This window comes from Lutzomyia longipalpis, chromosome 1 (genome assembly GCF_024334085.1).
Source record: "Lutzomyia longipalpis isolate SR_M1_2022 chromosome 1, ASM2433408v1".
NCBI classification, from domain to species: Eukaryota; Metazoa; Arthropoda; class Insecta; order Diptera; family Psychodidae; genus Lutzomyia; species Lutzomyia longipalpis.
Genome location: NC_074707.1, coordinates 11845501 through 11872266, shown reverse-complemented (window position 1 = coordinate 11872266; position 26766 = coordinate 11845501). Strand labels below are relative to the sequence as shown.

At 34.0% G+C, this 26766-nt stretch overlaps 5 protein-coding genes across 9 annotated transcripts in view; 4 read left to right on the top strand and 1 right to left on the bottom strand.

The window, feature by feature from the left end:
* The window catches only part of LOC129790073 (luciferin sulfotransferase-like), a 767385-nt gene that overhangs the window by 504608 nt on the left and 236011 nt on the right, over window positions 1-26766 (top strand). The window lies entirely within an intron of this gene.
* LOC129788207 (probable Rho GTPase-activating protein CG5521) overlaps window positions 1-26766 on the top strand; it is a 626970-nt gene that overhangs the window by 364193 nt on the left and 236011 nt on the right. The gene's annotated exons all lie outside the window — the stretch shown is intronic.
* The window catches only part of LOC129788331 (tolloid-like protein 2), a 606934-nt gene that overhangs the window by 344157 nt on the left and 236011 nt on the right, over window positions 1-26766 (top strand). The window lies entirely within an intron of this gene.
* Window positions 1129-26482, bottom strand: LOC129789229 (nuclear protein localization protein 4 homolog). Of its 4 annotated transcripts, none has more exons than XM_055825880.1 (7): window positions 26321-26482; window positions 22484-22633; window positions 22136-22419; window positions 21347-22074; window positions 21071-21231; window positions 2245-2789; window positions 1129-1346 (listed from the first exon to the last, which is right to left on the bottom strand). In XM_055825880.1, the coding sequence occupies exons 1-7, from the start codon at window positions 26339-26341 to the stop codon at window positions 1340-1342; spliced, it is 1896 nt and encodes a 631-aa protein (XP_055681855.1). In that variant the 5' UTR covers window positions 26342-26482; the 3' UTR covers window positions 1129-1339. The 4 variants fall into 4 exon arrangements, with proteins under 4 accessions (XP_055681855.1, XP_055681867.1, XP_055681875.1 ...); XM_055825892.1 differs by lacking the exon at window positions 26321-26482 and adding an exon at window positions 22764-22961; XM_055825900.1 differs by lacking the exons at window positions 1129-1346; window positions 26321-26482 and adding an exon at window positions 22764-22870 and having other exon boundaries at window positions 1406-2789.
* Window positions 6998-21044, top strand: LOC129789136 (uncharacterized). Its single transcript, XM_055825794.1, has 2 exons — window positions 6998-8988; window positions 12893-21044. The coding sequence occupies exon 2, from the start codon at window positions 12893-12895 to the stop codon at window positions 14861-14863; it is 1971 nt and encodes a 656-aa protein (XP_055681769.1). The 5' UTR covers window positions 6998-8988; the 3' UTR covers window positions 14864-21044.

The window sequence follows — 26766 nt, the reverse complement described above, 5'->3', positions numbered from 1 at the left end:
GCAACATTTTACATGCAGTCTTGTCTTGGTTTCAAGAAATTTGTTTGCATTTTGAGAGAACATTGAAAAAGCAGAAAATAATGTAATGGCAGAAAGGACTTCTATTGAATTTAAGGAATTGAGAAAGAAGATAAAGGATATGAGCTTCTTTCGAAAGATTAGCGGAAATTTATTATTCAGTATCTGAATTTTTGATAAATAAATATTAAATTTTTGAATTCAGTGGATTAGAAAAGGTTTGCAATTAAATAATTAAAGTTCAGTCAGATTTTTTAGGATCTTTTGAGGGAAAATAATTCAATTATGCTCAAAACTAACAGTCTAGACAATAAAAAATGTTCTTAGATACCTTCTGGAGTTTAAAATCAGGGTCCTGACATTCTCATTTAAACTGAATTATGATTTTTTTTTAACAGAAAAGTAAAAAAAAAAAATTAAAAACATTGAACTTTTGACATTTCTTAGAACTCGATTTTTGAAGATCTTTTGGCATTTATTGATAAATATTGTGAAATTTTTATAATTCATTTCTTTAAATCGTATGAAAGGATAAACATTTTTCAAGAAACCTTTAGGACATTTCCAGAAATTTTCTGGAATGAAATATAAGTCTCTTGCTTTTCTTGAATTGTATAACAACAAGACGATTTAAAAATCAAATTGCTAAAATCTTAAAAACAAACGAAAAACAAAAAAAGACAAGACTCTTGTAGAATTGATTCCTGCTCATAGGTTCTCTTTTCATCTGAAAATGTTTGCAATTTGAAACTCTCAAAATTTCAAAATTAGTTCTTTTTAAGTATTTAACGATTGAACTTACATCAAAGCTATAGAGAATATTGCTTAATAAGACTATAAAATTTGTTTCTATTTAGGCTTGATTTATCTAAAGAATCAACAAAAATAATATAATTTTCATTTGAAAGTAAAGTAAGTAAGCTGAAAGAAAAACAAAATTCTTGTGAAACAGTAAATCAATCAAAGAATAAAGAAATTTTAATTGTCAAAAACTATATCTTCAGGACCTTCAAAAAAATCAATCTTCTCAAAATGCAACCAAATATAAAAATATTTCTCCACGACTTTCCAGCTAGAGCGGTACAAAAAAATGAATAAAAAGACTCCTAATTTTTTAAATGCGGCCAAGTCTTTATTTCGCCAGATTCAAATTGTTTTATCGTTTCTTTGTGTGCAGCATTAATACCCCCCATATCGCCTTAAGGAGCCCAATCGATGATGATTTCAAAAAAAAACCTCTCTATCAGCACATTTCTATAAGTAACATTAGTACATTATTCTGTCACAGCTCTTCAAGATTTCTCCTTCAGCTTCGCTCTCTTTAGACGCTGTATTAATTTAAAAAGAAAAGAAATTGAAGAAAATCTTTTAGTTATATTTGTGGTTTTTGTAAATAATATCAAAACTTTTCTGCAGTGTAATTAATCTCTGTGTGATCATTAAACATCCCGCAAAACTAAAAGTGCTTGAAATCCCTTCACTCTGCGTCATTCACAAAAGTTCAAATTGCAGATTGTATCTTGTGGCATTTATCCTCGCAGTCGCGTTTGTTTGCAACACAGTGAGCAATTAAAAGTTCTTCATCTATTAGAGGAATAATGTGTGCAGTTCTATGTGTGTTGAGACATTTTATTGATCCACAAGTCTCTCTCTCTCTTAAATGATTCTTTTTTCTTCTTCTAATTTTAGCTCAAATGAACTGTTACACATTAATTAATATTACCTCCGCATTTATTGCCAATTTATCATTTCTTATTCTGTTCTTTTTTTTTTGTAGGAATAATTTTGTTTTTCTGCTATATAAGTCGAGAAGGGATAGATCTAAATTTGGTGATTTAATTCATATTATTCAACCACAATTGAGATTGAATCAGAGAGACAGTTAACATGGAATTGTCATCTTCAAAGACGATCCACAATCCCCAATGATTTGCAGGTAGTGATTAAAATTACGATAGATTGCTTCAGTCACACAATAAAGGACTCAATTCAATTACGAAAAGCCACAAAGCAATGAAATTGTAATTAAATATTGATTATAGTTTCACTGTATTGTACAACATATTAGTTCATCTGTAATTTTCACTTTGAAACCTTCAAATCTCTACCAGAGATTAATCTTCTTCAAAATCAATCTATTCTCTGGTGAGAAATTCCTTCCTTCTTACAATGATCACAAAGAGGAAAATAAAAGGAAAAACGTTAATATTTTTAGTTGATACTTACCGCGGTAAACTGCACATTTCGCAATTTTGTATGTCACCGGGATTTATAAATGTGCAGTGACTACATGTCCATGATACCGATGCATCAGCCCCAGCAGCCCCACCAGGTGCTTGATATTGTTCCGTACCACCGGCTGCACTTGAGCTGGCCGCAATGAGAGTCTCAAGTGTTCGCCACACCTCCTGTGTGCGCCATTCATCCGCCGCCGTGGCATTCTTTTGACGCACCGCCATAAGGAGGGGCGCCATTGCCGCCCTCATGGGCAACATATCCATACGTGCTAGGTAGACGAGCAAATGGAAGTCCGAAATGGCATCCAGAAACTCCTCTGGGCGCCACTGTGAGAGGTATGAACTGAGTGCCGTGAAATCCTGTAGATGCCCATCGAGAAGGCGATTTTCCACCGGAAATGGTCGCTTATCCTCGCGCACCGTGAACGTAAATGTGGGCACAAGTGGTGAGGACGCGGGCACATCAACAAGTAAATATTCTACAGGTAGTGGACGTGCCAGGCGGGATACCTCATTCCCATAAATATCCTTTTCCTGCAAATAAATACAAATTTTTCTTTTCAATTTCAAAAAAAATCTATTATTTGTGAAAATTTCTCATTGTAAATATTTGTAAAATGTTGATGGGGGGATGAAGAATAAAAAAAAAACGAAAGAAAAGAAAATCAATATAGTATTGCTTGGGATTTTCATTTCTTGAGATACTTTATATCTTCTCCTCGTAGAACGATGGAAAAAAATAAAGCAAAGAAATAAAAGCAGAACAAGGGGATACTGAAGAATAATATTTAACTTTGTACCTATCCGAAGAGTTGACGCCTTTATCGGGGAGTTGAGAATAAATTTGAATGCTTTATTGTTGAATTTCATCAAAATCATGCTAAAGAATATCTCAGGAAAAATTGCGTATAAAAAACCCCTTCATATAGGTACCTGAAGTTTTAGCATCATGAATATTCTAGGTAGGAATAAAGTATTGTCGTGAAGCTAAAATATGTATTATTATCCATTAAATTCTTCATACATTTTCCACCCTAAGCACTTCCTTGGAAAACCTTCCAGTTTTTTTTCTTCCACCCTCAAGAGAAAATTCTTTTCCGTTTCAGATAATTTATGTCTCCTTTTTTTCTTTTTTTTTTTCTTTTCGGAGAATCTTCCCAAAATTCTCGATATATAGAAGAAGCTTCTTCAAACCCCTTCTCAGTATATCCATCAAGGAGAAACTTTATATTTTATATGAGTCATAAAACCAAAAAAGGATATATAGAGAACAATTCATCCGAATTTTGGCTCCTTGTGGCGCCAAGAAACTTATAATTGACCAACTGATGAGATTTGCAAAGGCAATGAGTGTGAGACAATTCAATTTAAAACTTCAATTTGACATTAATTCAGAAAGATGATATTCCACCCACCCCCTCCCTCCCTCCCTTGCTCCCTTCAACAATCTAGAAGACTCTTTACATTGTACAAAACTTTGTATCTCAAATCTTATCGCAATCAATCCCATCCTCTTCGTCCGCAACTTTGCCCGTGGACATTTCTTCGGTGTAATTCAATATGTGACATATACAAAATAAATAAATTTATCATTCACCGTTGACGTCATTGAGCCCCTGTTATTGCATGGAACTGCCCCAATATATGTATGTTTGTATATATGTAGTATGTGTGTGTGGGTTAAATAAAATACTCCCAAGTGTGCGCAGAAGTGCTGAAAGCTCGAAATAAGGGCGCTTTAACCAGGCGTCTCCACCGATGTGTATATACAATTTGTAGAGTCTTTGTGAAGCTACGAGAAAACAGCTGGTTGCCCGTATTACCTATGTTTTTGAACTTTTAAACCTCATTTCCCCTCGTACCACTCAACAAAATTCAAAACTCACGCACTACACGAAGGATTCATTATACATGAATAGAATATGCCCTTGAAAATCACAAATGTTAATAAAAAATTTCCTGGGAAATCCAGGGAAAGTTTTACAAACATATTGTTGATGAAAATTTTAATACCAAATTAGTCAATTTTCTCAAATTAGAATGACAAGAAAGCCTTTTGTGTTAGAATCCACGCAGAATTAAGAGAAATCCTAACAAAGGGAAATATTAGTTTAATTGCTTATGTTTTCTTAGCTTAATGTGATTTTAAATATATAGTCTTGGTACACCTGTATTAGATTACACAAAACACATGGTTACACGTTAAATGACTTTTTAATAGGTGAGGAGGAATGTTGCTAAATAAATAGAGAAAATCCAGAAAAGTCATAAGAAATTGAATTAGAGAGAAAATCAGGTCAAATTGAATGTTCGAATGCAAGAAAAAGGGATTAATTCAATGGTGCTTCTGTTCCATGCGAGAGAACCTTTTGGTATATTTGCTTTAACTCAATATTCGTTAGTAATCCACTTATAGTCTGTTTGAATAAATTATCAATGGTTTTGAATCTAAATCATCTCATAATATTCTGAGTATGCAGAATATAACTTAAATGTTTTTCTTTTACCTAAAATGAGCTTTAAATAAAATAAATGAAAGAACTAAAAGCTTTAGAGAAAAATTGTATATTAAACAAAGAAAGGATTTAAAACCTTTTCTGTGAAATTTCATCTACACACATTTGGGGACAATATTCATATCTGAAGAAATAAATTCAAAAATTCTATTAACTCAAGATCCATGACTAAAAAAAAATATAGATAGCTCGCTCCAAAGAATTTCAGTTCATTTTTTTTATTCTCTGCACAGATTTTTCTTCTCCAAAAAGGAGATTTTTTCCTACCCTTGGATGAGATGTAAATGCCCTCTTTAAATAAAAAAGTGACTATTCGCACGCGCCGAGTTATCATAGCGTTCGGTGACCGTGAAAATCGATTTCCTGAGTGTGAGAGCAAGTGGGGACGCCTGGTGGTTCTGCACTATTATCATATTTTGTTCCTCTTATTCAATACATTCATCCTCTCTCTCCCCACCTCTGGATACATAGAGAAATATATGTATAAAGCATATCACTTATTGAATCCTTGTGTATAAGAGGATGCTATCAATCGTTTTCCCTCAATTCCTCATCCCACCCATTCAAAGCAATTTCCTCACAAGCACCAAGTGCACAAACAAAAACCCAAAGAAAGAGGGATGTTTTCCAAAGAAATCCTTCTTTATTGTTTGGCAGTAAGGTGTATGGATGGATGGAGGTACTATTCCCATGGACAAAATGAACATCTTCCACCATTTGTGTGGAAAATTACATTTTTGTGGATTTCACAAATATTTTTGTGTGGAAAATTGCCCGGGAGAAATGAGAAAAACTTCTTTTTGGATTTACGTTAAATTATGAAATTCACCCAGCAGCGGTCACAGCGACCTCTCCGCTCTGTGTTCTAAGGGGAAATCGGGGAAATTCTCTTTGGGTGAGCGTGTGTTTGTGTTGTGGGAAATCACCCGTGTGACCTTGAAAATGTAAACAAAAGAGAGTCAAAATACGCTCTCTCACTCTCACGTATCTCCAACCAGTTGAACACAATCAAATTCCCACACGTCAATTCGCAACGAAAATTTTATTGAGCTCTCTCACTCACATCCACAATTTCCTTCTCATCTTCACGCCTTCCGCCCGCACTTCAGCTCCTCGTGTAGAAAAGTTGACAAAAAAGCTCACTACATCTCACCTCTTTGCACTCATTCAATACTTGATAGGCACACATGGAAAATTGTTCGCTTCTACTCTCTTACACACACTGTTTGCATTCTTTCTTCTTCCCATTTAACACATTGAGAACCAAAAAGCTCTTGGAAAAGTAAAATGCGATTAAGAGCTAAAAGCACAGATAATGAGAAGATTTTAAAAAGCTAAAGTTCTATATAAACTTTCCCAAAATTATAAATTTTTTTTTCAGAACATATTTTTACTTCACGATGATAAAATATATTTTTTCAAAAAGATTGAGCTTTCTATGTTCTAGATATAAATTAACTTTATTCAGATTCTGTAAGATTTTTTTAATGAGTTTTAATTTTTAATAACTAAAATTTCAAAAAAAAATCTGGCGTTGAACGTATTAATGCCAGGAACAGTATCTAAACAAAAATACAAGCCGCTCCGATGGGGCATTCGCATTCCCCACAGCTTTGCCGTGAGCTTTTATGATGACGCATGAATTTTGTAGTAGAACATGCCATCCTGCTCCAGCCTATAGCTAAATGCTCCCCTTCCGATTCTAAAAGTCTCAATTTGATTGTATGTAATTGTCCCTCTCTTCAATTTACTCCACGAGTGACCATGAAACTTGCTTTTGCGCATTGTACACTCAAACAAAATTAATGTCTCATTCACACGATGAACTTTCCTAAAGGTTCAAAAAGTTTTCCCTAATCTTACCTTTCCCTACACACGGGAGCTTTTGGCTATTGCACTCTGTATTATGATTGACGAATTAATTAAAGTTTCATTGACTTTGTGTGCAAAGAGAAATGTAAAGAAAAATAATTCTAAATTTAATGGAAAAACATTAGAAAATGTGAATGAGCCTTTAGTTAAATATGTACACTGGCCGTGCTCTAATACATACAAAAGATTAATAAATTGGCTCTTTACTCACAAGTTATGTTGAATAATATGTCATTTTCTCAAAATATTAGTACACAAAATTTGCAGGTTCTTTGAAAATCTCTCACAAATACATAAATTGTTGGAAAATAGATTGATAGATATTCTAATCTAACATGAGAGAGGCATAATGTTGGGAGGGGGTATATGTATGTTATGTACATCTATCTATATACATACATATCAATTTGACGAAAAAGGAGGGGGTGAGTTGTGACGTTTTGGGTGTGAGAAAGACAAAATGATATAGCATACGAATGAGAAGACCAAATGAAAATGCTGGGAACTCTTGGAAGAGTTTTCTCTGCGCGCTCAGAGAGTCATCCAGAGTATTTTGTGTGGAGGAATCATACAGGAGACGACGGAACAGAAAAAAAGCCCTCCACCACATTAAAACATGGCGGCGGTCGATGTCGTACGCGGTGTACATTTTTTCCGTGTGTTTGCAATGTTAATCCGAGTACTTTTAGTGTAACAATCGTGTTAGAGCTACCCATTTTACCGACAATTGTACCATCTTCCCCAATTACCAATTAGATACGAAAAATACTTCGTTAGTTTAAAGAAAAGAAAAACCAAATGGAAAATGTTTCCAGGAGCATGGTATGAACCATATAGCACAATTTTTCTTCCCCTCAGCTGTGACAGTGGTGATTGAAGTGTTGTTGAAACCACAAAAGCAGCAGTAATATGTTTTGTATTATGTGACACAATCGTCGTAATGACGACGTAAATAGCATTGCTTTTTTGGTAATTTATATTGTATCCCGCGAAAAAGACAAACATCTTGTTACATTGGTCAGTGATTGAGAACAAATACGCGAGTTTTATGAACATATTACTACCACTATACAACTCTGTCCCAGTGCCCCATTGCAAATCTCAACAAGAAAAATAATTATTTGTCGCAAAAAGAATTGGAATCCAAACCACCATATAAGATAGGAGGATTTTATTGCAAATTGGTGCGTGATATATATTATGAGCTCAAGGAAAAGGGGGTTGACTATATACAATTCAGTGATTTTCCCAACTTTCTCTCTTGAAACCTTTTCTGGGATATTTTCCCTACAAGTGCAGTAATTTTTCCCTCTTCACTTCAAGCTAAATGTTGCAGTTTCTTTTATCAGGGACTTTTTACATAGCGTACAATTGAACAAAACATATCTCTTGTGTTTTGCTCCTCTGAGCCCTATTTGGCGTTCTTTTCACTTTCTCGAGGACAAAGTACTGTGTCTCTGTGTGATGTATACAAATACCATAAGAAGCAAGTACGCAAAAGAGAAAATTTTTCGGGGGATACAACAACGAGGAGAGAGTGAAAGCTCGTCAGGGGAATTTTCTTCGAGAAAATCACCTCGCAGTACGTGAAAATCCAGCTCAGTAAACGACGTGTTTGACATTGATAGTAACAAAGCGAAGCGAAAAAAAGTCTATTCCCCCAAAAAAAGAGTTATAGTTGCTGAAGTTGAAAAAAAAACTGCGTCTCTCAAATAAAAAGATATCCAAAAAAAGCTCACAGTGACAACAAGAGTGAAAAAAAGTTAGTGTATGAACGCAAAAGACAGTTGTATTGGTTGAATGTGTGGGTGGGTGTATATTCTGTCGAACATATAGTGCTTTTTGGATCGACAGAGGTGGGTTAGAACGGGGAATAGAGTGTGAAGGAAGCAAGAAAAAAGCTACCATTTGAGGTAGAAAGTGCATGAAGTGGAGGGTAGTGTCACAAGTGAAGGTGTGTGGGGTGTATGAGGAATTGCACGTAGGATATCTCCGACAAATTAAAAGATGTTATGGTCGTCGCGTTTGGATCATCAACATCAACACAAGCAGCAAATAGCACGACCCAGCGTCAGTGACACTTTTTACCCAGAATTTCACCCAAAGAGGCGAAGTAATCCACTAAAAACCACCCCACCACCTACGCAACAGCAACAGCAGCAGCTTTTCGAGTCCCTCGATCTGGGCACCATTTCTGGGGCAGCAGTTGCCCAAATTTATCACAACTATTGGTACAACCTACCCCAACGTTTCTCACACTTACAACATTTATTGCTACCATCATCAGCAAATGTTGATTATGCTGCGATTCCTGTGAATCTGTGATATTTCGTAAACAATCAACGGTACGTTTTACTTTCCTCCTTACACCCATATCCTTAACACAACCTTATAAGAAAAGAGCACCTTTCACCCAAATGTCTAAAATTTCACTAAAAACATTAATAACTTGGATGCATTTGAAAAGTTATGCATGCATGTACATATTAGCATATGGAAATACGAAGCGATGAAAAGCTATTAGGGTGTGCTTTTCTAAGCTTCATGATGTTTGCTACTTTCTTGAGTAAAGTTAACTAACTTTACTATCTGACTTGAATTTATTTTTGTGATTTAAGATAAAGAGATTTAAAAGGCGATCTAAAGATAACTAACTTTCACTAAAATAGTAAAATAGTAATCAGTAAAGTCGCCAAAGAACTATTACTTTTGAGTATTTTAACGTGTTTTTCCTTATAGTGAATTTCCTTTTTAAAAAAAGAATAGATTTTTTACATCTCTCAGCTAAAATCACTTAGAGTGAAAGCTATAATAAAAGCTCTAGTTGAAGCTTTACATTTCCACCCTTTAATTTTCATTAAAATCATTTTTATAGGAACACATTTATCACAACGGAACATTCCAAATTATTTCCTATCAGTTAAATTGCAGTCAAAATTGTAAAAACAAATAATGGAACAGGAAGACGTAGCTTTATGTTTGGTCTCTCTGAACCTAAATCCCCACAACATTGAATACATCTCTGAATTTGGTAGACCACAGTAATACCACCCGAGTCTCATAGATCTGTACGTAGCTTTAGGAAAAATAAATTTTCCATGAAAGTGACGACGAAAAGTGCAATGGAATGCTTTTTGTCAGTGAGATGGAGAGAAAATGTGGTTGGGAAAATGTTGGGTGCGAGGGATTGAAAGGAAAACTAAAAAGTACTTTCAGGGATTTTCTCTCCGCAATAGTGGTGGGTGTGGGGGGTGGGGTCGAAACTTGGTTATATAGTCCGGGAAAAACTTCTCACTGAAACAGGAGGAAAATGATGTAAAATATGACCTTGCAAATGTACTGGGAAAACTGGTCCATTACACTCGTTTTACCCGGATGCAAGAGATTTTTTTTTCACCCCTCATTCCTCCCTCAATGCAATTGCAAAGCGAGAAAATGCGCCATGGGTGGTATTTGGTCGTTTCCCTGCATTTATGTACAGGTAACCCATTCTGTGGTTATCCTTCACCTAAAATCTCGCACCATTTCCCCACGCAGGAGATTGTAGGTGGATGAATCCGGGGGGTTTCAGCGCGTGTACCGTATAGCAAATACGTGTTTACATAGGCGACATCAGACACTATTAGTGAGTGTAGGTCAAGGAGAATTAATAATCCAGGGAAAAGCGGAAAAAACATTTTAGGTACTCCCATAAAAGATATTTAATTGTTTACTCTCCCAACGCCACCAGATATGTATGTATGGGGAAAATATGTGATAATGAAGTGAAAAGCATACACAAAATAACATTCAGGTGCAAAAGTGAAAAGTTCCCATAGTATGGTCTTTTTTTGGCAATATTTATAGATTATACACCAGCGTGTTTAATATTAGATACACACAATCGAACACTTCAAATAATAATCTCACTCTTTCCTTCTCATACATAAAATTGAGATGCTTGTGAGCTTGACCTTCACGGTATTTATCACACACTCACATTTACAAGACAATTCCTACATATATAGGTACATTTGTACATAATATAAGCTCACAGTGCCACGAAAAGCCCCACAAAAAAAACCTAATCTGATTCTATAAATTATTTGTGGGAAAATTGTCACATAAAACCAATACTTAATCGTATTTTCATCTGTATTGCGTTCCATCTACAATGTGCATGAATATTATTGTTTAAAATATTTACTCATCACTGTTTTATGTAATTTCTCAGCCAATCTGCTTCGTGTCACGTTTTATATATTCCGTAAACTAAACAAAAGTGATTAGATATGAATGAATTTATATTGATTTGTTTAACATCATTTGACAATGTGCTAAGAAATTAATTAAATAATGTGAGTATAAAGTTTTAAATATAAGCTCAACGTGAATGTTAAAATACCAATCAACTCACGTAATTAGTTTTAAAGTTATCTTTTTAATTCCCCACAAATGTAGGTCCTAAGTGTTTTAACTTTAATTCTAATTAGAATTTTGGTATTCTAAATTTAATAAATGATTTTTAATTAAAAATTTATAGGTCACAATAGCAGCCTAAACTAACTCCCACACTACCTTTGCAGAATCTCATGTAAACACAAAAAGTAATCAAGTGAAAGTGGAACAATTTTAAGAGATTACTTTTCGTTATGATAAAAAATGAGATAACACCGAAAAACTTGATAAGGCCATTCACATATTGAATCTCACATGGAAAAAAAATACCAAAAGTTCCAGCAATTTTGCAAGCACCCACAGACATATTCGTTGGTGAACATTTTTATCAAATTACACCAACAATAAATCATTTTGATGTGGAATTGTGTTTATAGAAAAAAAAAAACTCTTTTCTCAAGAAGTGCTTCCAATATGCCAAAAAAAAACATTTCTATTTTGAGATTCAAAATATATAATTTTGTGGAATGCGTATGGGGAGGCAAGGAAAATCAATATATAGAGAGAACTAAAAAGAGCCAACAAGTAAATTTTTCCTCTCCCAGGTGCTGCTTTCTTTTGTTTCTTCTCCGTGTTAAAGTCCTAATGTCGAGTTAGAGGTTGGTCTGAGCGTGAAAAAGGAACGCACAATACGGAAAAATATAGAGGAATGCTACAAAAGACCACCCCTTGAAGAAAATTATCATACAACACATCAATTTCGTACTGTTGAACTCTCATACTCCATTTGCCCTCTGTGTACCTTTGATGAATGACTTCACCACCAATCATTTTCTTTTTTTTCCACCAATTTCAGAAAAAAAAATTCTTTGCTTTCGCACCAAATAACCGCAATTTCACAAACCATATGAGCATATAAAAAAAAATTGGGAAAAGCTTTTCACTTTATGAATTGTTGGTGAAAAAATGCGGAAATGTCCTCCCTACGGCGCTAGCGTGTATGAAATGGGAGAGTAATGGGTTAAATGTGACAGGACTAGAGAGGAAACAGCGAAGATGGGGGGTAACAAGACACCACTGGCGAGGTCAATTCCTGCCACTGCCCTCGATGCTTCCTCATATGCGTGCCTCAATTTGCCTCCCTTCTTCTCCACACATCACCTTCCGGTACAAATTAGTATTCGTGAGCTACTACAATACTTGTGAGAGATGATTGACCGGACTTTCAGTAAAAAATCAATATCAATCGTTTGTCAAGAATTTCACAAGAAAACCCCTTGAAATTCACAAGGAGAAACCTTAATAACCCTTTTCACTACAAATTCATCCCCATTTGTCACACAGAGAACAAATTATCATTTAGTATTTAAATGATTTTACTAGGTAGATTATATAATTCAAATAATTATAGCTTTCAAATGAAACGAAATAACTTATTTGGAATGAGACTTTTTGATGTCTTTGTTCTTAATTCTCCACCCTTGTGACCGAATAAATGCTATGTATATTAATTTATTTCCACACCACCTACTTTCCTATTTGATTACTAAACCAAATTGAGTTTATTACGAGAGGAAACAATTTAAATGTAAAGCTCATCATTGAGAAAGTGAATGTAGAGGGAAAAAGGAAGTAAAGTGTGTTAATCGAAACATACATTTAAAATCACATTCTATCCCTCTATATAGTACATATTCTCATCCTTTAACCATTCAATAACATATAATTTTACCCCTAGAAGCTTGTTGGGATATACATGTTTAATCAGACAACACCATAATTGCTACCCCCTCTTTCAGCTCCATAAACACCCTTTTGTATATAGTAATGATTGTTTTTCTCACACTTTCTTCCACACTTTTATCCTTGCAGATGGAACTCGTCGTGCCACCGGAACTGGAGGAGTTAATTTTGTGCAGTTGCTGCCATTTGCCATTCAACGACACAGACGCCACACCAAAGTTATTCTCATGCCGTCACCACTTTTGCTTGAAGTGTGTCAATTCGGTACTCCTCAAGGGTGGCGAATTGTATTGCGTCCACTGCTGGAAGCGCACTGAACTTCCGGCACCCGACATGAAGCCGGAAAACCTACCCACGTACAATGCTATTCTGTACCTTGCATCGAACCTCAACCTGTTGAACCTCAAGTCGAAACCCCCGGACAAGGCCGCACATCAGCACCATGCAACCACAACAGGCACCATTGGTAACACATTGGCGGCCGCGGCGGCAGCTGCTGCGGCCGCCAATAGTACCAAGATGAAGAAAGGTGAAAATTGCATGACACACGCCATGCCCAATGCACTGTGGTGCCTCAAATGCCACACACTCGTCTGCCGTGCATGTGCAGGAAGTGAGGAGCACAGAAATCACACGGTTAAGACACAAATTGAGGCAAGAGATGCAATACGCAATGACATTGCCACCGAATTGCTCAGCATGCAGAAGTCACTGTCGGAAGTGCAACACCTGGTGCTGAAGCAGCGTGACTTCCTCCTTAAGATCCTCGAAGCGTGCACATCGCTCAAGACCCAAGTGGAGACTGAGCTTATCAATCATCTGCCAACATTTGAGATTGCCGAGATGCGTGAGAGTCTGGGCAAAGCCAAAATCTATCTCAATATGCTGGAACAGCAAACACCAGCTGATGCATATAAATTGTATACAACCCTCCACCTTGAGAAGCAGCGCCTGCAGTCGAAGCATCAAGAAATGTTCCTTCAGTGCAAACTCGATGACCTCATTCGCAACTATGGGGTTCTGTTTGATTTTGAACTAATTAAACAAGCCCTAGCTACCCTACATAGCGGTGAGACACTGAATTCCATCACAATGAACGGCATGGGACACCACAATCCTATCCTCTTGTTGGCAAATTACTGCATCTCACAATTATACTCGCGACACATCCTGACCAACAAGCATTCACAGGCACTCGCTGCAGCAGCTGCTGCCAGCAATGGTTCAGTATATCATCAACCGGGAACATCGCAAGCTCTCACCCCGAGCCCCCATGACCCCGGAACACCACATGGGAAAACATTCAGCGATCTCACATCACCCAAGAATGCACCAACACAGCAGCAACCACTGCCTCCGGGAGCTCCACAGCCACCGGTTGGAACTGGTAGCTCCTACGGACACCATTCGGACTCCTTGGTGCCCGTTGCCCAGGGTCAACCACCACAGGGTGCCAATATGCGGCACTCATCGTACGAAATGAACGGCATGGCTGTCCCCATAAGTATAATGCAGCATTTGCAGCAGCAGCAGCAACTTAGCAACAGCCAAGCGTCCATCCCATCACCCCAGCCCCCAATTTGCACACCAACCGTACACGTTTACCCCATCTACTTCTTCAACATCGAGATCAACGGCTCCCCATGCGGACGGATCCTTATTGAGGTACGAAATGACGTGGCCCCGAAGATGGCCAAAAATTTCGGTGCTCTCGCAACGGGTGAATTGGGTTTTGGCTACAAAGGTTGCCAAATATTCCAATGCTGGGAAAATGAATCAATAATTACGGGTGATTTTGAGCTCAATAACGGCCGCGGTGGTCGTTCCGTTTTCGAAGAGGGCTTCTTCATGCCCGACGACACAAAGATTCTCGCCATACGCGGTAGTGTCGGTATGCGACGTAGTCAGAAGAGGCACGATAATATGGGCCTCGTTGGATCACAATTTCGCATCATACTTCGCGAGATGCGCGGTTTCACGGGTATTTTTGCATTTGTCGTTGAGGGTTTGGATCTTGTTGAAAAAATAAGTCAGGCGGGTGATTCCGCGGGAAAACCGCAAAGTAACGTTGTGATTGTTAACTGTGGCAAGCTACAGTAGTGGGGCAAAAGAAACGGAATTCATTTTAAATCGGATAGCTTATTATACAAAGATGAAAAAAAAATTCAAGAAAAGAGATACAAAATGCATTGTCTGCTTTGGTGATTGGATACGGATGAATTGGTCTACATTATACGGTTGATTGGTACGGATTGTTCTTGGTAAAATACTATCCTAAGCAAATTAATATATTATAGTGAGAAGAAAAAAAATGAAGAAAACACGTAATTAATGTATAAGAAAAAAATACAGAAAATAGAGAAAAAAATATTAATAAATGTGTTTAAAACTTAATAATTTCACATACATATTTAAAAAGAAACAAAAAAATGGGACATGAATTTAAATGGAAGGAAAAGACTTCAATTAACACGACGAAACACCGGAAAGGAATTAGTTTACGTAGATTGTGGGCAAATTACATTTATTGCATTAATATATATTAGTAAGAATATATACTGAATTTCGGAAAAATATTTCTATATAGCATTAAATTATTAATTTTTCGATTTACGAATTATGTGCAAAGCACTCGTTTTTGGACCAAAGTCAGAGACTTTGTATTAAAAATCTCCCTCTCTATCGCTCTTTCTCTTATTGTATACCTACTAAAATTAGTAACATATACTATTTATATTTGAAACAAAAGGAAAAATAATACAAAAAATTAAGTAAAGGCAAAATAAAAAAAACTCGACATTGCGATGATTTTTTTTTCTAAATCAACCTTTAGATTGTATTAACCCATTTATTGCTCAAAATTCAACATTATACACATTTTTCAAAATTTATTTTTGAAAATTTGAAAACGGGGAAAGGCACAAATATATTAAATGATTGCAAAATTTTGCACTATATCGAGCATATTTGGGTTAATAAAAAGAAACAAGTAACACTATAAAATCACGAGAAAAAAAGTTACGGATCATTTAATGTGGATATGCAGTGCATTCTTTAAAGAAAAACTAATAAAAACAACAGGGTGTAAATGTCAATACTGTGACTTTTCGTAGTTTATGCTCCCCCACTTTCCATTGATTTTCCCGAATTGAAAAAGAATAAAGCATAGAAAGTTGAAAAAGAGAAATCTCCAAGAGAAAATGCAAATGATCCTAATCCTTCCCTTTTTTTCCGTAAAAACCCCCAAAAGAACCATTATAACGATTTCATACTGAATAAGTTTACGAAGTAGAACACTGAAGATGATAGAAATTACGTAGTTACGGATATTACAAACATCGAGGGAAGTATCGTAAAAAGAAAGTGTAGGTCTTTTCGATAGGCGCGCGCTAAATATGGGAAAAAATTGTGTTTCAATCCGAATGAAAATGTTTCCTCCATTCTTTGAAATTGTTATTAACTTTTTCACGCTACACTTAATTTTTTCAGTTAGTTAGGCAACAATATTAAGGAAATTCTTTAATGTGTTGTATACAAATTGTTTCTCATCCTTTCCATTGGAATCGATAAAATTACCTATATATTTTATGCAAAGGAGCAAAATTGTTTTAAACATAAACTAAATATTTGATTTCCAATTAAGGATTTTTTATTAGATTTGAGTTAGTTTTTCAAGAAAATCAATGAATTATATTATTTAAAAAACTATTATGATTTTCACAAGGAATATTCAAGAAAGTTCAAGCAGATTTTTTCCCTTTTCAAACTAATGAAATAATTTTGCTCCTTTTTTTATCGTAAGATAAATTATAGAGAAAACTATGTATTAGGCTTAAAAATTTCGTAAATTTTAGGTAATAATTCCAAGCAAGTATATCACACAAAATAAATTGATAAAATCAATACAAAATATGAAATATGTTCGATTATTGAAAAACAATCAATAATTTTCTATTGAAAAAAATTTAAACTAACTCGGCACATTCCGCTTTTTTTAATTAAAAAAAATTATTAAATGCATTTCGATTGTTCTATTTATTTAATTCTACTATTCATAAATAGTAGAAAAGTTATGCTAATAAATTAGTACAATATGTAATTTGTTTTTCAGCAATAGAGAAATCAACAAATCGAACACATTTTTTATTAAAACCAAAAATATATTCAGTATAAGGAAAATCTACCTAATATACACATAGTAGCTATTCGGTGTTTTCTAATAAAAGATAACTAAATAAAAGCTACAAAAAAATTATATGTGTCTGTTAATGCCATTGGTACCTGTTAGCAATGTATGTAATATTTAAAGTTAAAAAGAAAATAATTAATAAAAAAAGAAAACAAAATGGAATGAAATATTTTAAACTTCCCAAAAAACACCGTCAAATAAAAAGTAAAGCTATGACGCTAAGAAAATATATATCGTTAGATTTAAGAAAAATATCTATGGGGTAAGAAAGATGAAAATATTTTTGGTAAATACTTTATTGTTCCATTTTAAAGTTATTCAGAATAACTTTATAATAAAGGGCACGAATGCGTGAGAGAAGCAAAAGGTTGTAAATCTTTTGTGTCAATAGAAAAGTGGACTTTTGCCACGAATATTAAACAAGTCTGGTCGTACTCAAAGAGTGCAATTAATATAAACTGACAACATTTATTTTTGCCTACGCTGAATAAAAAGTATATATATTACCTACATACATAACATATGTAAATTGAGAAAATAAATAAAATGGTATCACTGTGAATGAAATTATGCTAGCGCATTTTAATTGCAAACAATTTTTGGTAGTTTGATGAGCATTTTTTTTTAAATTTCATTTTGCATGCTAGATGATATTTTTTGCGTTTCATTGGAGAGAATTTGAAGAAAGAAAAAGAATTTTCAAAAAGAAGAACAATACAAAATAATAAGGCAAGAAAAAAGAAATACTTTGAAAACAACCATAAAACAGAAATTTCGAAAGAGAAAAATCTATGAAATGCTGAATTAAATTCAAGTAGAAATTTCTCTATTAAAATTACGCTTTACATGCTTTAAAGAAAAAAATAATAATTGTATAAAGTAGAGCATTGGAAAAAAAATATTGTTAATGTATAGAATATTAGAAAGTACAATTTCTGTATATAAAAAGCAAAAAAATAAAAAGAAAAAAGATCATTGTTTGCTGCTGTATATTAAACAAAAAAAAACTCGCGCTTGTAGTTAAAATATAAAATTTTGGCAAAAATGTGATACACTAAATTTGGCTTTGCAAAAATATATACATATATATTACACCAATTTTAAAAAGGGGAAAAACAAATAAAAAATCCTTTTATCAAAATTTCTCACTAATCTCGTGGACGTAATATATTCTCGAAATTATGCAAAAAAAAAAGTAAAATTACTAGAGAGGAACCACCGGAAAAATGAAAATCAGTGCAAAAAGTTTTTTCTTTGCGAAATAATCGTATCATTGAGATGTTATACCTTAAGAAATAGAATTACAAAAATAAATCAATAAAAAAAACAATTATGTTTTAAAATTTATGCTGGTTTCATAACAAATTTTCTCTTGCAATTTAATCTGACAACAAAATATATAAAACACTATAAAATATATTTAAAAAAAAAAATGTTTTTAAAAATCAATAAATATACCTTAAGGTATAACAACTCATCGAAATGTAAAAATTTAAGTTACGAAACATGTTAATCAATATAATGTATAGGTTTTGGACAATCGAGAATTTATAGATGTGTAGAAAAATATATTTAAAGAAAAAAAAAGTGGGTACAAAAGTAATTAGAAAATGTAACGAAGAGAATTAATTGCTATTAGAAAAAAAACTGATTTATCCGAAAAAAAAATTGTGGAAGCAACTGAAATAAAAACTAGTCAGGGAAATAAATGAATTTAAGCTGTAAACAAATTCATGGAGTAAGGAAAAATAAACTGATTACATAAAAAAAATCCTTAAAAGGTGATAATGAAAGGTTAATGGGACAGCCGGTACAGCCCAATGATATCGTTATTGCAATAGAAATGAAGTAACTATACATGAATTGATAGATTTTATTGTATGCAAGAACTTTGTGAAGAAAAAAAATTCTTAAAACCCCAAAATTAATTTTATTTATCAAGTTAACAATTTCGTAATATAATTTTTTTTATAGTTGATACGTATAACCCCCCTCTCCACTACCTCTACTCCGTCTTCTCCCTATCGTCTCCCACCCAACAAAAAAAATTCGAAAAAAAATTCCCGGAAAAGAGAGAAAAGTATGATTCGAAAACATATGAGAACAATATAGTGAAAAAGTATATATTTTTACAGAAGTCGTAACGGATTTAGTGAATGCGAAATGCGATTAACTCGAACGGAAAGCGAAAAAAATAACTAACAAAAATATTTATTAAGAAAAATATTGTTAAGAGATGGCACAGAGATCCCAAAAATCATGGGAATTGAACGATGAGTGTACAAAGGACGGCAGTCAAATTAAATTCACTATGAAAAAATTATTATAAAATATTAATGTTAGATGAAGTCAACAAAATATTAAAAAAAAATTGATGTCCGTGTTTGTCTAATAGGAAAATCCAAAAAAAACATCATAGTAAAAAGACAAGAAAATCGATGTAATAAATGTAAAACACACTGCAGAAAATTACTTTTAAGAAAACAAAATTATTAAAGTAAAAGTTATGAAAAAATAATCGTTTATCGTATAATATCGAGAAAAAAAATAAAAAGATTTAAAAAAAAAACTATGCTTTTGAGTGTAGCAAGAAAGTAAACATAATCGTCTCTTTACTAAAGGCATAACATACTTAAACAAAAAAAGAAGTGACACTTTTTGAAAACATATAAAAAGTATTGAGAGAATCGCATATTTCTCTTTTCTAACGATTTAAGTAAATTTCTGAAAATATTTTTAATTGAGGCAAATAGAAGTTTTGCATGATTTCTTTCCGATGTTTAGGGGTTTGTTTTTTTTTTTGGTAAATATTTTCTTTTTAAACACACAAAAAAAAATGTTAAGGGTTGTTTTTTTTTTTAATTTTTTTGGAAATGGTTTCGATTTTTTTCATCACATCATCTAATATTAAAAAAAAAGTTTCAGAATTAAACGGTTTCCAACAAAAATTCACGTCCCACAATCATGCAATGTTCTATTTGCTAAATATTTAACGTGCTTTAACCCTTTAGTGACTGAAGGTTTTCTTTTGAATCAATAATCGCCGCTTTTCCTTTAATTTCCTACCCTTTTCACACTCTAATACACTTCTTTTCTGAAGGTTTAATTCTTTTAATCAATTAAAGAACTGGAAGAAATTGAATAAAAAATACAAGAATTTTCAATTAATTTTCACATTTTGGTCAGAAAGGGTTAAAACACTGGGAAAAATTCCGAAAATAAACGTATGTAATTAATTTCAATATTTAATACAGCTCACTAATCGAAAATAAGACGAAAATGTATCTCACAAATGAGAGAAAAAAACCTATTCCTGTACAAAATAGGAATATTGTATTGAATGAAGGCTAATGAATCAGAATGGCAGTGTACTCATTTGAAAAAAAAAATGTACAGAAAAATGTTTTCGAACAGTTTACAATGCCAAGAGCAAGAATTAAATCTAAAAACGCTGTGTAAATGTGTAAGGACTAAATGAAGGTGGATGAACTAAAGAAAGGAGTCTGGAAATTTTTAAATTTTTAATTTAGAGATTCCCTCAATTTTTTTTCCCAAACGTAGAACCGAATAAAACTGACGAAAAAAAGTATAAAATGAATGAAAAAACCCACCAAAGAAAGGCCAATTCTTTTACAAAAAAAAATGTTGCAAACTCTATGGACCTTGTTGAAGAAGAGATAGAAGAAGAGGAAATTTTATTGACTGTTCAGAGGCAAAATTTAACTGACCAAAAGTGGAATGAAGACATCTGAAAAAAAAAGCTCCTTTTAAGCTCAATGATGGGGAGATGAATGAAGCAATAGGAAAAAAAATCTGAGAGAAAGATGTTTTTAATGAAAGCAACAACCCCCCATGATAATGTCTCAATTCTATCCTTTCTTCTCTATTATATGTCAAAACCTCATACAAAGAAAACAAAAACCTACAGACCGACCTCAAATTTCACCTACATAGACAGTGGAAGATATTTAGTGAATAAAAAAAATGTGTAATAAAGTGGCGTAGAATCGTATCTCGTATGTAGTTGATTGTATGTTTAAATGCAGTAAAAAAAATCCATGGAACCCAAATAAAAATGAGAGTGGATTGAAAGATTGTTTTTTGTATTTTGGACTCACCTTGTAGTAGACATCAGGGACGAATTCCTTGTCAGTGGATTCCTTTATGTAGCCAAGTTCTGGGGCATCTTTCGTTGGTATGAGGCAGTTATCCCGCACAAGGGCCATACACTGAGCTGATACAGCATACCCCTCCATATGCACCTGCTTCTTTTCATCTCCTGAAATCATTAACATCATTAAGGTAAGTAGTTGAAATTAAATGGATGACAGAATTTAAAAAAAAAAAACACAATTTCACCAAAAATTAATTAACTACAAATAAAATGAACTGACCTGTAACGCAAACAGTCACAAATTTTGAACCAAATGTTCCATTCGTTGCATGTTTGCATGCATTTGGGTGTTCATTTTGAAAATGTCCAGCTAAAATGCATTCATGTGCAGTCAGGAAGTGCGTATCAATTCCTCGGACATGTTTAACCGTCCCCGCAGCCACATTCTCACTCAGCAAATCCGTAAAAATCCACCCAACTTTGCGTAGACCCAATGCCGCTGCAATCTCATCCACATCCGTTCGATAATCATCATCGAGCAAACGAATTGAATCGCGATTGCTCTCCTGCGGGGGCTCATAAATCGCCGCAACACGCGCCCTAATGCCCAAGGGTACATCAGCATGCACCTCGTAGGTGCCATAGAGGAATCCCATGCGTTGGTGCCCGCTGAAGCGCCAATAGTTGAGGAAACGCTCCACAAGAGCGGGATTCTCAAACATGACATTATCCACGTGCCGGTAAATCTGACGATTAAGTGTGAGCGCCAGTGGTTGGCATTTTGAGCAGATTCCCTTTGGCCATGGCGGATGATCCCGACAGCCGGCCTTAATGCGACAATTTATGTCCTCTAGCGCTACAAATTTCCCACGATCAGCACCCGAAGTCAACTTCCGGATGTATGAGTGGAAGGACAAGTGTTTTATCTTGTGCTCCTTCAAATAGTTCTCATTCCATGGCTCCAGTGGGGAGCAATGCACACAGCAGCCGTTTGAATTGTGACGGCACCTGAGGGAATCAGAGAAGATAAAATATATGCTGCTGCCTTAAGCTTCTTCTTGGTACTTACAATTTGGTATCCCTGGATCTCTGAATCCATCCGTCAATTTTGTAAAGCTGCAAATCCACATCATCCTCCTTGACACTCCCATTCACCTTTACAGAAGCATCAGAGTTGACCGTATTTGTTGATGAGGATCGTGTCACTGAGAAGGAATTGTTGAATGATCCACTCGATCCTGGGGTATCCTTCGACGAGGATGACGCAAAGTTTTCTGAGAGGATTTTCATAAAAACCATATCTCCATGCTTCAATTGGCAATCAGTTAGCTTCTGCGAACGACTCGAAGTCAGCTGCGGAGACAGGAAGTATAAATTATCGATATTTCCGGAAAGATTTGCCTTTGTGCAAACTCACCTCTTGCTTGTAGCCTCGTTCTTTGAAAAGCGAAAAATCATAGTTGGTCAGCTCAAAAGCCGCAAAGACCGTCTCGTAGAGACTACGGAGATTTGCATCAGGGCTGATTTCCACTCTCTTAGTTCCTTCCGGGGATTGAACTCTTAAAATCTGGGTGAAAATTAAAAATAGTTCATTAATTTTCTTAACAAATTTTCCTATGCAAAATGGTTCATTTAAACAGGATGGACTTCACACAGCTGCTGAGTGAAATACATCCATATTTAGTGATTCATCTGACCAGCATCTCGGATATTTTCAACAAAAAAAATCAAACACGTAATTTTTATCAACTTGTCAGCAAACAACCATGACAGATGCAACGCCACACCGCACCACACTAAAGTTTTATGACGGCAGATTTACAAAATTTTTGAAATTGCGGAAATAAAAATTTCGAATTCAGACCCGCTACCGCAGTGTCTGATTTGAAGAATATGACATACGACTTTCTGAGGTACATGTTATAAGACATTTATACGACATGTCTTGTGGGTCAATTTTATGCAAGAAAAAACTGATTTGGAGGGTAATTTGATGTTTCAAAGCCTTTTTATGAGCCTAGAAAATGTTTTTAGGCATTTTCTTCTATTTTCCTACGAAAAATTGCTAATTTTTGCAATTGGAGGTTAGAGATATCTCATATGACTTACGTATAACGTATCATAAGACTTTTGTATGACATGTCTTACGTATGTTTTATGGATTTTATCAATTTTATGCAAAAATTTATGTTTTAGAGATGAAATTCTATTTTCTTGATCTTTATATGAGACTTTTTGATGCGTTTATATAGTTTTTCTCGTTTTCTGAAAGAAAATTTGGAAAAATAAAAATTAATTGCAAAATTATTGTTTCCGCCAAAGAATGTTATGCGCATTTCAAGGAGTAAGTCCCCCGCATGTAACCAAAATTGGTTTTTAAATTATTGTAGGGGATCATTAAAGGTTCAAAATAAGCGTGGTCATTTCCCGGAAAAGCGCTGGGAAACCTATGAATTTTCCGATTTTCTGTTTAACCTATCTTGATTTATTTCTCAATTTATAGCAATCGTAGGATATTGTGATTGGTGTCAAATTAAAGCTATATTAATGCTTAATATTATATATTAAAATCATTTTCCAAAATGCACTAGAAGGTGAAAATTCGGAAAGATTTTCCGAACACGCATTTTTCTTTCGCCTCCCATTTCCACAATATTGCATGGGACCACCTGGAACATCCCTTATTTTGTAGCTTTTTTAATCCCTTTTCATTTGGTATAACACTTGCAGGGAAAATCCGCTGGGAAAACTCGCTACAGAATGATTTTCCAAAGTTAAGCACGTTTTCGCGTTACTGTTTTTATTTTATTTTATTACTGTTTTTTAAAAGTATTTTTAAAAGAAAAACTTAAAAGTCTGTCGTACATTAAAAAAGAAAAAAAATATCCTCAACTCGGTCTTTAGCATTCGTTAAGCGTTTCAAAATCAATTTGCAAAAAATATAATTCTTTATTGTTCCAACAGGAAAAGTAATTAGTTTTCCTAAGAATGAGGTATATTCTGATATAAATCTTCTTTTCTTACAATTTGTCAGTTGTAAGATTTTTGATATTCTGGGAAGAATCTCATAAGATTTTGATATTTTATTTATTTCTTTAATCGGGACTTTGAAGAAAAATTATTTTTCCATCGCATTTGAAAGGTCTTTCTGAATGTTTTCTAAAAGAACAAATTCTAAGTTTTTTTTCTTTTATAGAATGACAATAGAACGATTTGAGAACACCTTCTGTAAAAATCTTAAACAACTTTTAAATTGTTAGGATAGAAAAGAAATTTTTATCAGAATCGATGCAAATGACATAAATTTTCTTAAGAAAAACTTATGATTTATTAAGTTTTCTTTAGAAACACTTATTATTTTTTTAATTTTCTTAAGAACTCCTCAAGTTTTCTTTAAGAAAAAATTAAGATTTATTGAGAAAAATATAAAATTTCTTAAGTTTTCACAATTAAAACTTAAAATATTTTTAGTCAGGCTGAATACGTTCTAATTCATGTTTTCCGTAGATTTTTCTGGTGGTCTTCAGGCATCAAAATTTGATAAAAAAAAATAATTAAAAAAATTGCATTTCGCTCGACTTAACCTGACTTAATTTTTGCTTAAGGAAACTTTTAAAAAAAAACTGAAGAAAGTCTAAAAAAAAAACTTGAGGAAAAATTAGGAAAAAACTCTTTTTGACAGGTGAATTTCGCTTAATTGTTTTTTAGCGTTAGAAAGCACATTTTAGCCTAGAAATCATTATTTTACCTTTATAACGCGCTTCTTTATTAATTTTTTTTTACATAAGATATCGGAAAGAAAGAAAATAATAATCCTTAATAACAATACGCGGCGAAAAATTATAATTAATTTAGTGTAAATTCTCATAATTATTTTTTTTTGCTTTTTTTCTTCCAGATTTTATCGTCATGGAAAAAGCGGATCAACGGCAGATTGCGTAATATTATGGTGTAATGTAAGTAATTTTATTTAAATAAAAGCAATAAAAAAAAAGAAAATTCGTGCATTTTTAATTTTATAGAAAAAACGACATTTTTAGACTAAAACAATGGACAGTCGTATAATATGACTGCAGACAATGTTTTAACATTTCAATCGACAGTCATATAACATGTCGTTTGACAGTCTTATGTCGTGTTAACCTGCAGGCCGCCAAGACCTTGGAGCTTCCTTAGAGCGCCAAGGTGGGGTCGTTGAACGACCCCAAGAAGGATGTCGATTTTCTCATAAACTATACAACCGGGAACTGTCGGGTCACTACCTTCAGACTCCTAATATAGTCCTCTTGCCCCTTGAATCACAAATTTTCCACCACAAAACACGTAGAAGAAGATATTAGGGAAAAACATTTTTCACTCATTTTTCACAATTTCTTCTTGAGAAATTTGCCATGAAGTTGACTGCAACTGCTATTTTTTTTTCACTACTTCCCCACATTTCCCTCACTTTCCGTACCGTGATAAATTGCAATATTTCTAGAAAATTCTTTATTCTTTTCAACACTTATGTGCTTCTGACTATGTTTTATATAGTTTCTGACTATGACTATTTTGACACTGAGAAGGTAGGGTGAGAAATAAAAACAACCCCACTAGCACACGGTTCATGACGTGACTAACTTCATTCTAAGAAATTTTCCGCAGCATGGCCGTTACACCAATTTTTGAATTCCCTTCTTCTACATTTTCCTTAATAACTTTTCTTGTGGTGGTCGGATTGAGCTGAAATTTTTACACAACCTCCTCAGATAACCAAAGAACTTATTTCCAAAAGATGGTAACGCTAACTTTTATATTTATTAAGTTATAGCACGAAATATAGGGCTGGGGTCGTTCAACGACCCCGCTTGGCGGCCTAGAGGTTAAACGACACTCATAAGACATGTCTTAACCAGAAGTAAGACAAACATATAACATATCGTAAGACAGACGTATAACATGTCGTATGATAGTCTTACAGGAAAACGATGAGAAATGTCGCACGAATTTATCGGACGGAAGTAATGTAAATGTTATACAATGTGTCTAATCTGGTCGTTAGACAAATGCAAGACATGTCTAATTTAAGTCGTGCAACACGCCTAACATGTACTACGACAAATATAGGGACTGTCTTGCGACCTGCGGTAGCGGGAAAATATCGAAATTTGTGATTTCGCTCATTTTCGCTCAATTATTTGCCCCTCGGATGCAACCATGACAAACACAATTTTCATATGGGATTTTCCACCATTTCCCAGCACATATTACTTACAATTTTGCTCTTTTGGGACATTTTTGTATATCTAAAATAATTCACATATGAAAGTATAAAGATATTTTAAATAGTTTCTGCGTTTTTTCCCAATTTAATTCGCAGACAATTTCAACACTACAAAATTGTTGATCGCGGTGACAAGATGAAACACACTGCTAAGATGAAACATCTGTTTCATACATTTCATAGTTTCATATGATTTGACAAAAAACGCGATGTTTTTTCGCACACTAACGAACAATTTGATTTCAAACGGTCCATTTGTTCGTTACAAATTAACCCAGATCATACAAATTTTTTAATTGGAAGATTTTTTAACCCTTTCGCAGCCAATTAAACAGATGCACAAAAAAATTCTAGATTTTATTCTGTTAATTTTTCATTTTGAGAAAATAATTTATTATTTATTACATTTATTGGACCTTATTCAGCAACCAAGAAAC

Coding starts and splice junctions, on each gene's coding strand:
- LOC129789136 (XM_055825794.1), top strand. CDS start 12,893: ATGGAACTCGTCGTGCCACCGGAACTGGAGGAGTTAATTTTGTGCAGT.
- LOC129789229 (XM_055825880.1), bottom strand. CDS start 26,341: ATGTCCCAAAAGAGCAAAATT. Junction 22,075..22,135: donor AGATCCAGGGATACCAAATT/GTAAGTACCAAG, acceptor TGATTCCCTCAG/GTGCCGTCACAATTCAAACG. Junction 2,790..21,070: donor TCCCTGATGTCTACTACAAG/GTGAGTCCAAAA, acceptor ATTTATTTGCAG/GAAAAGGATATTTATGGGAA.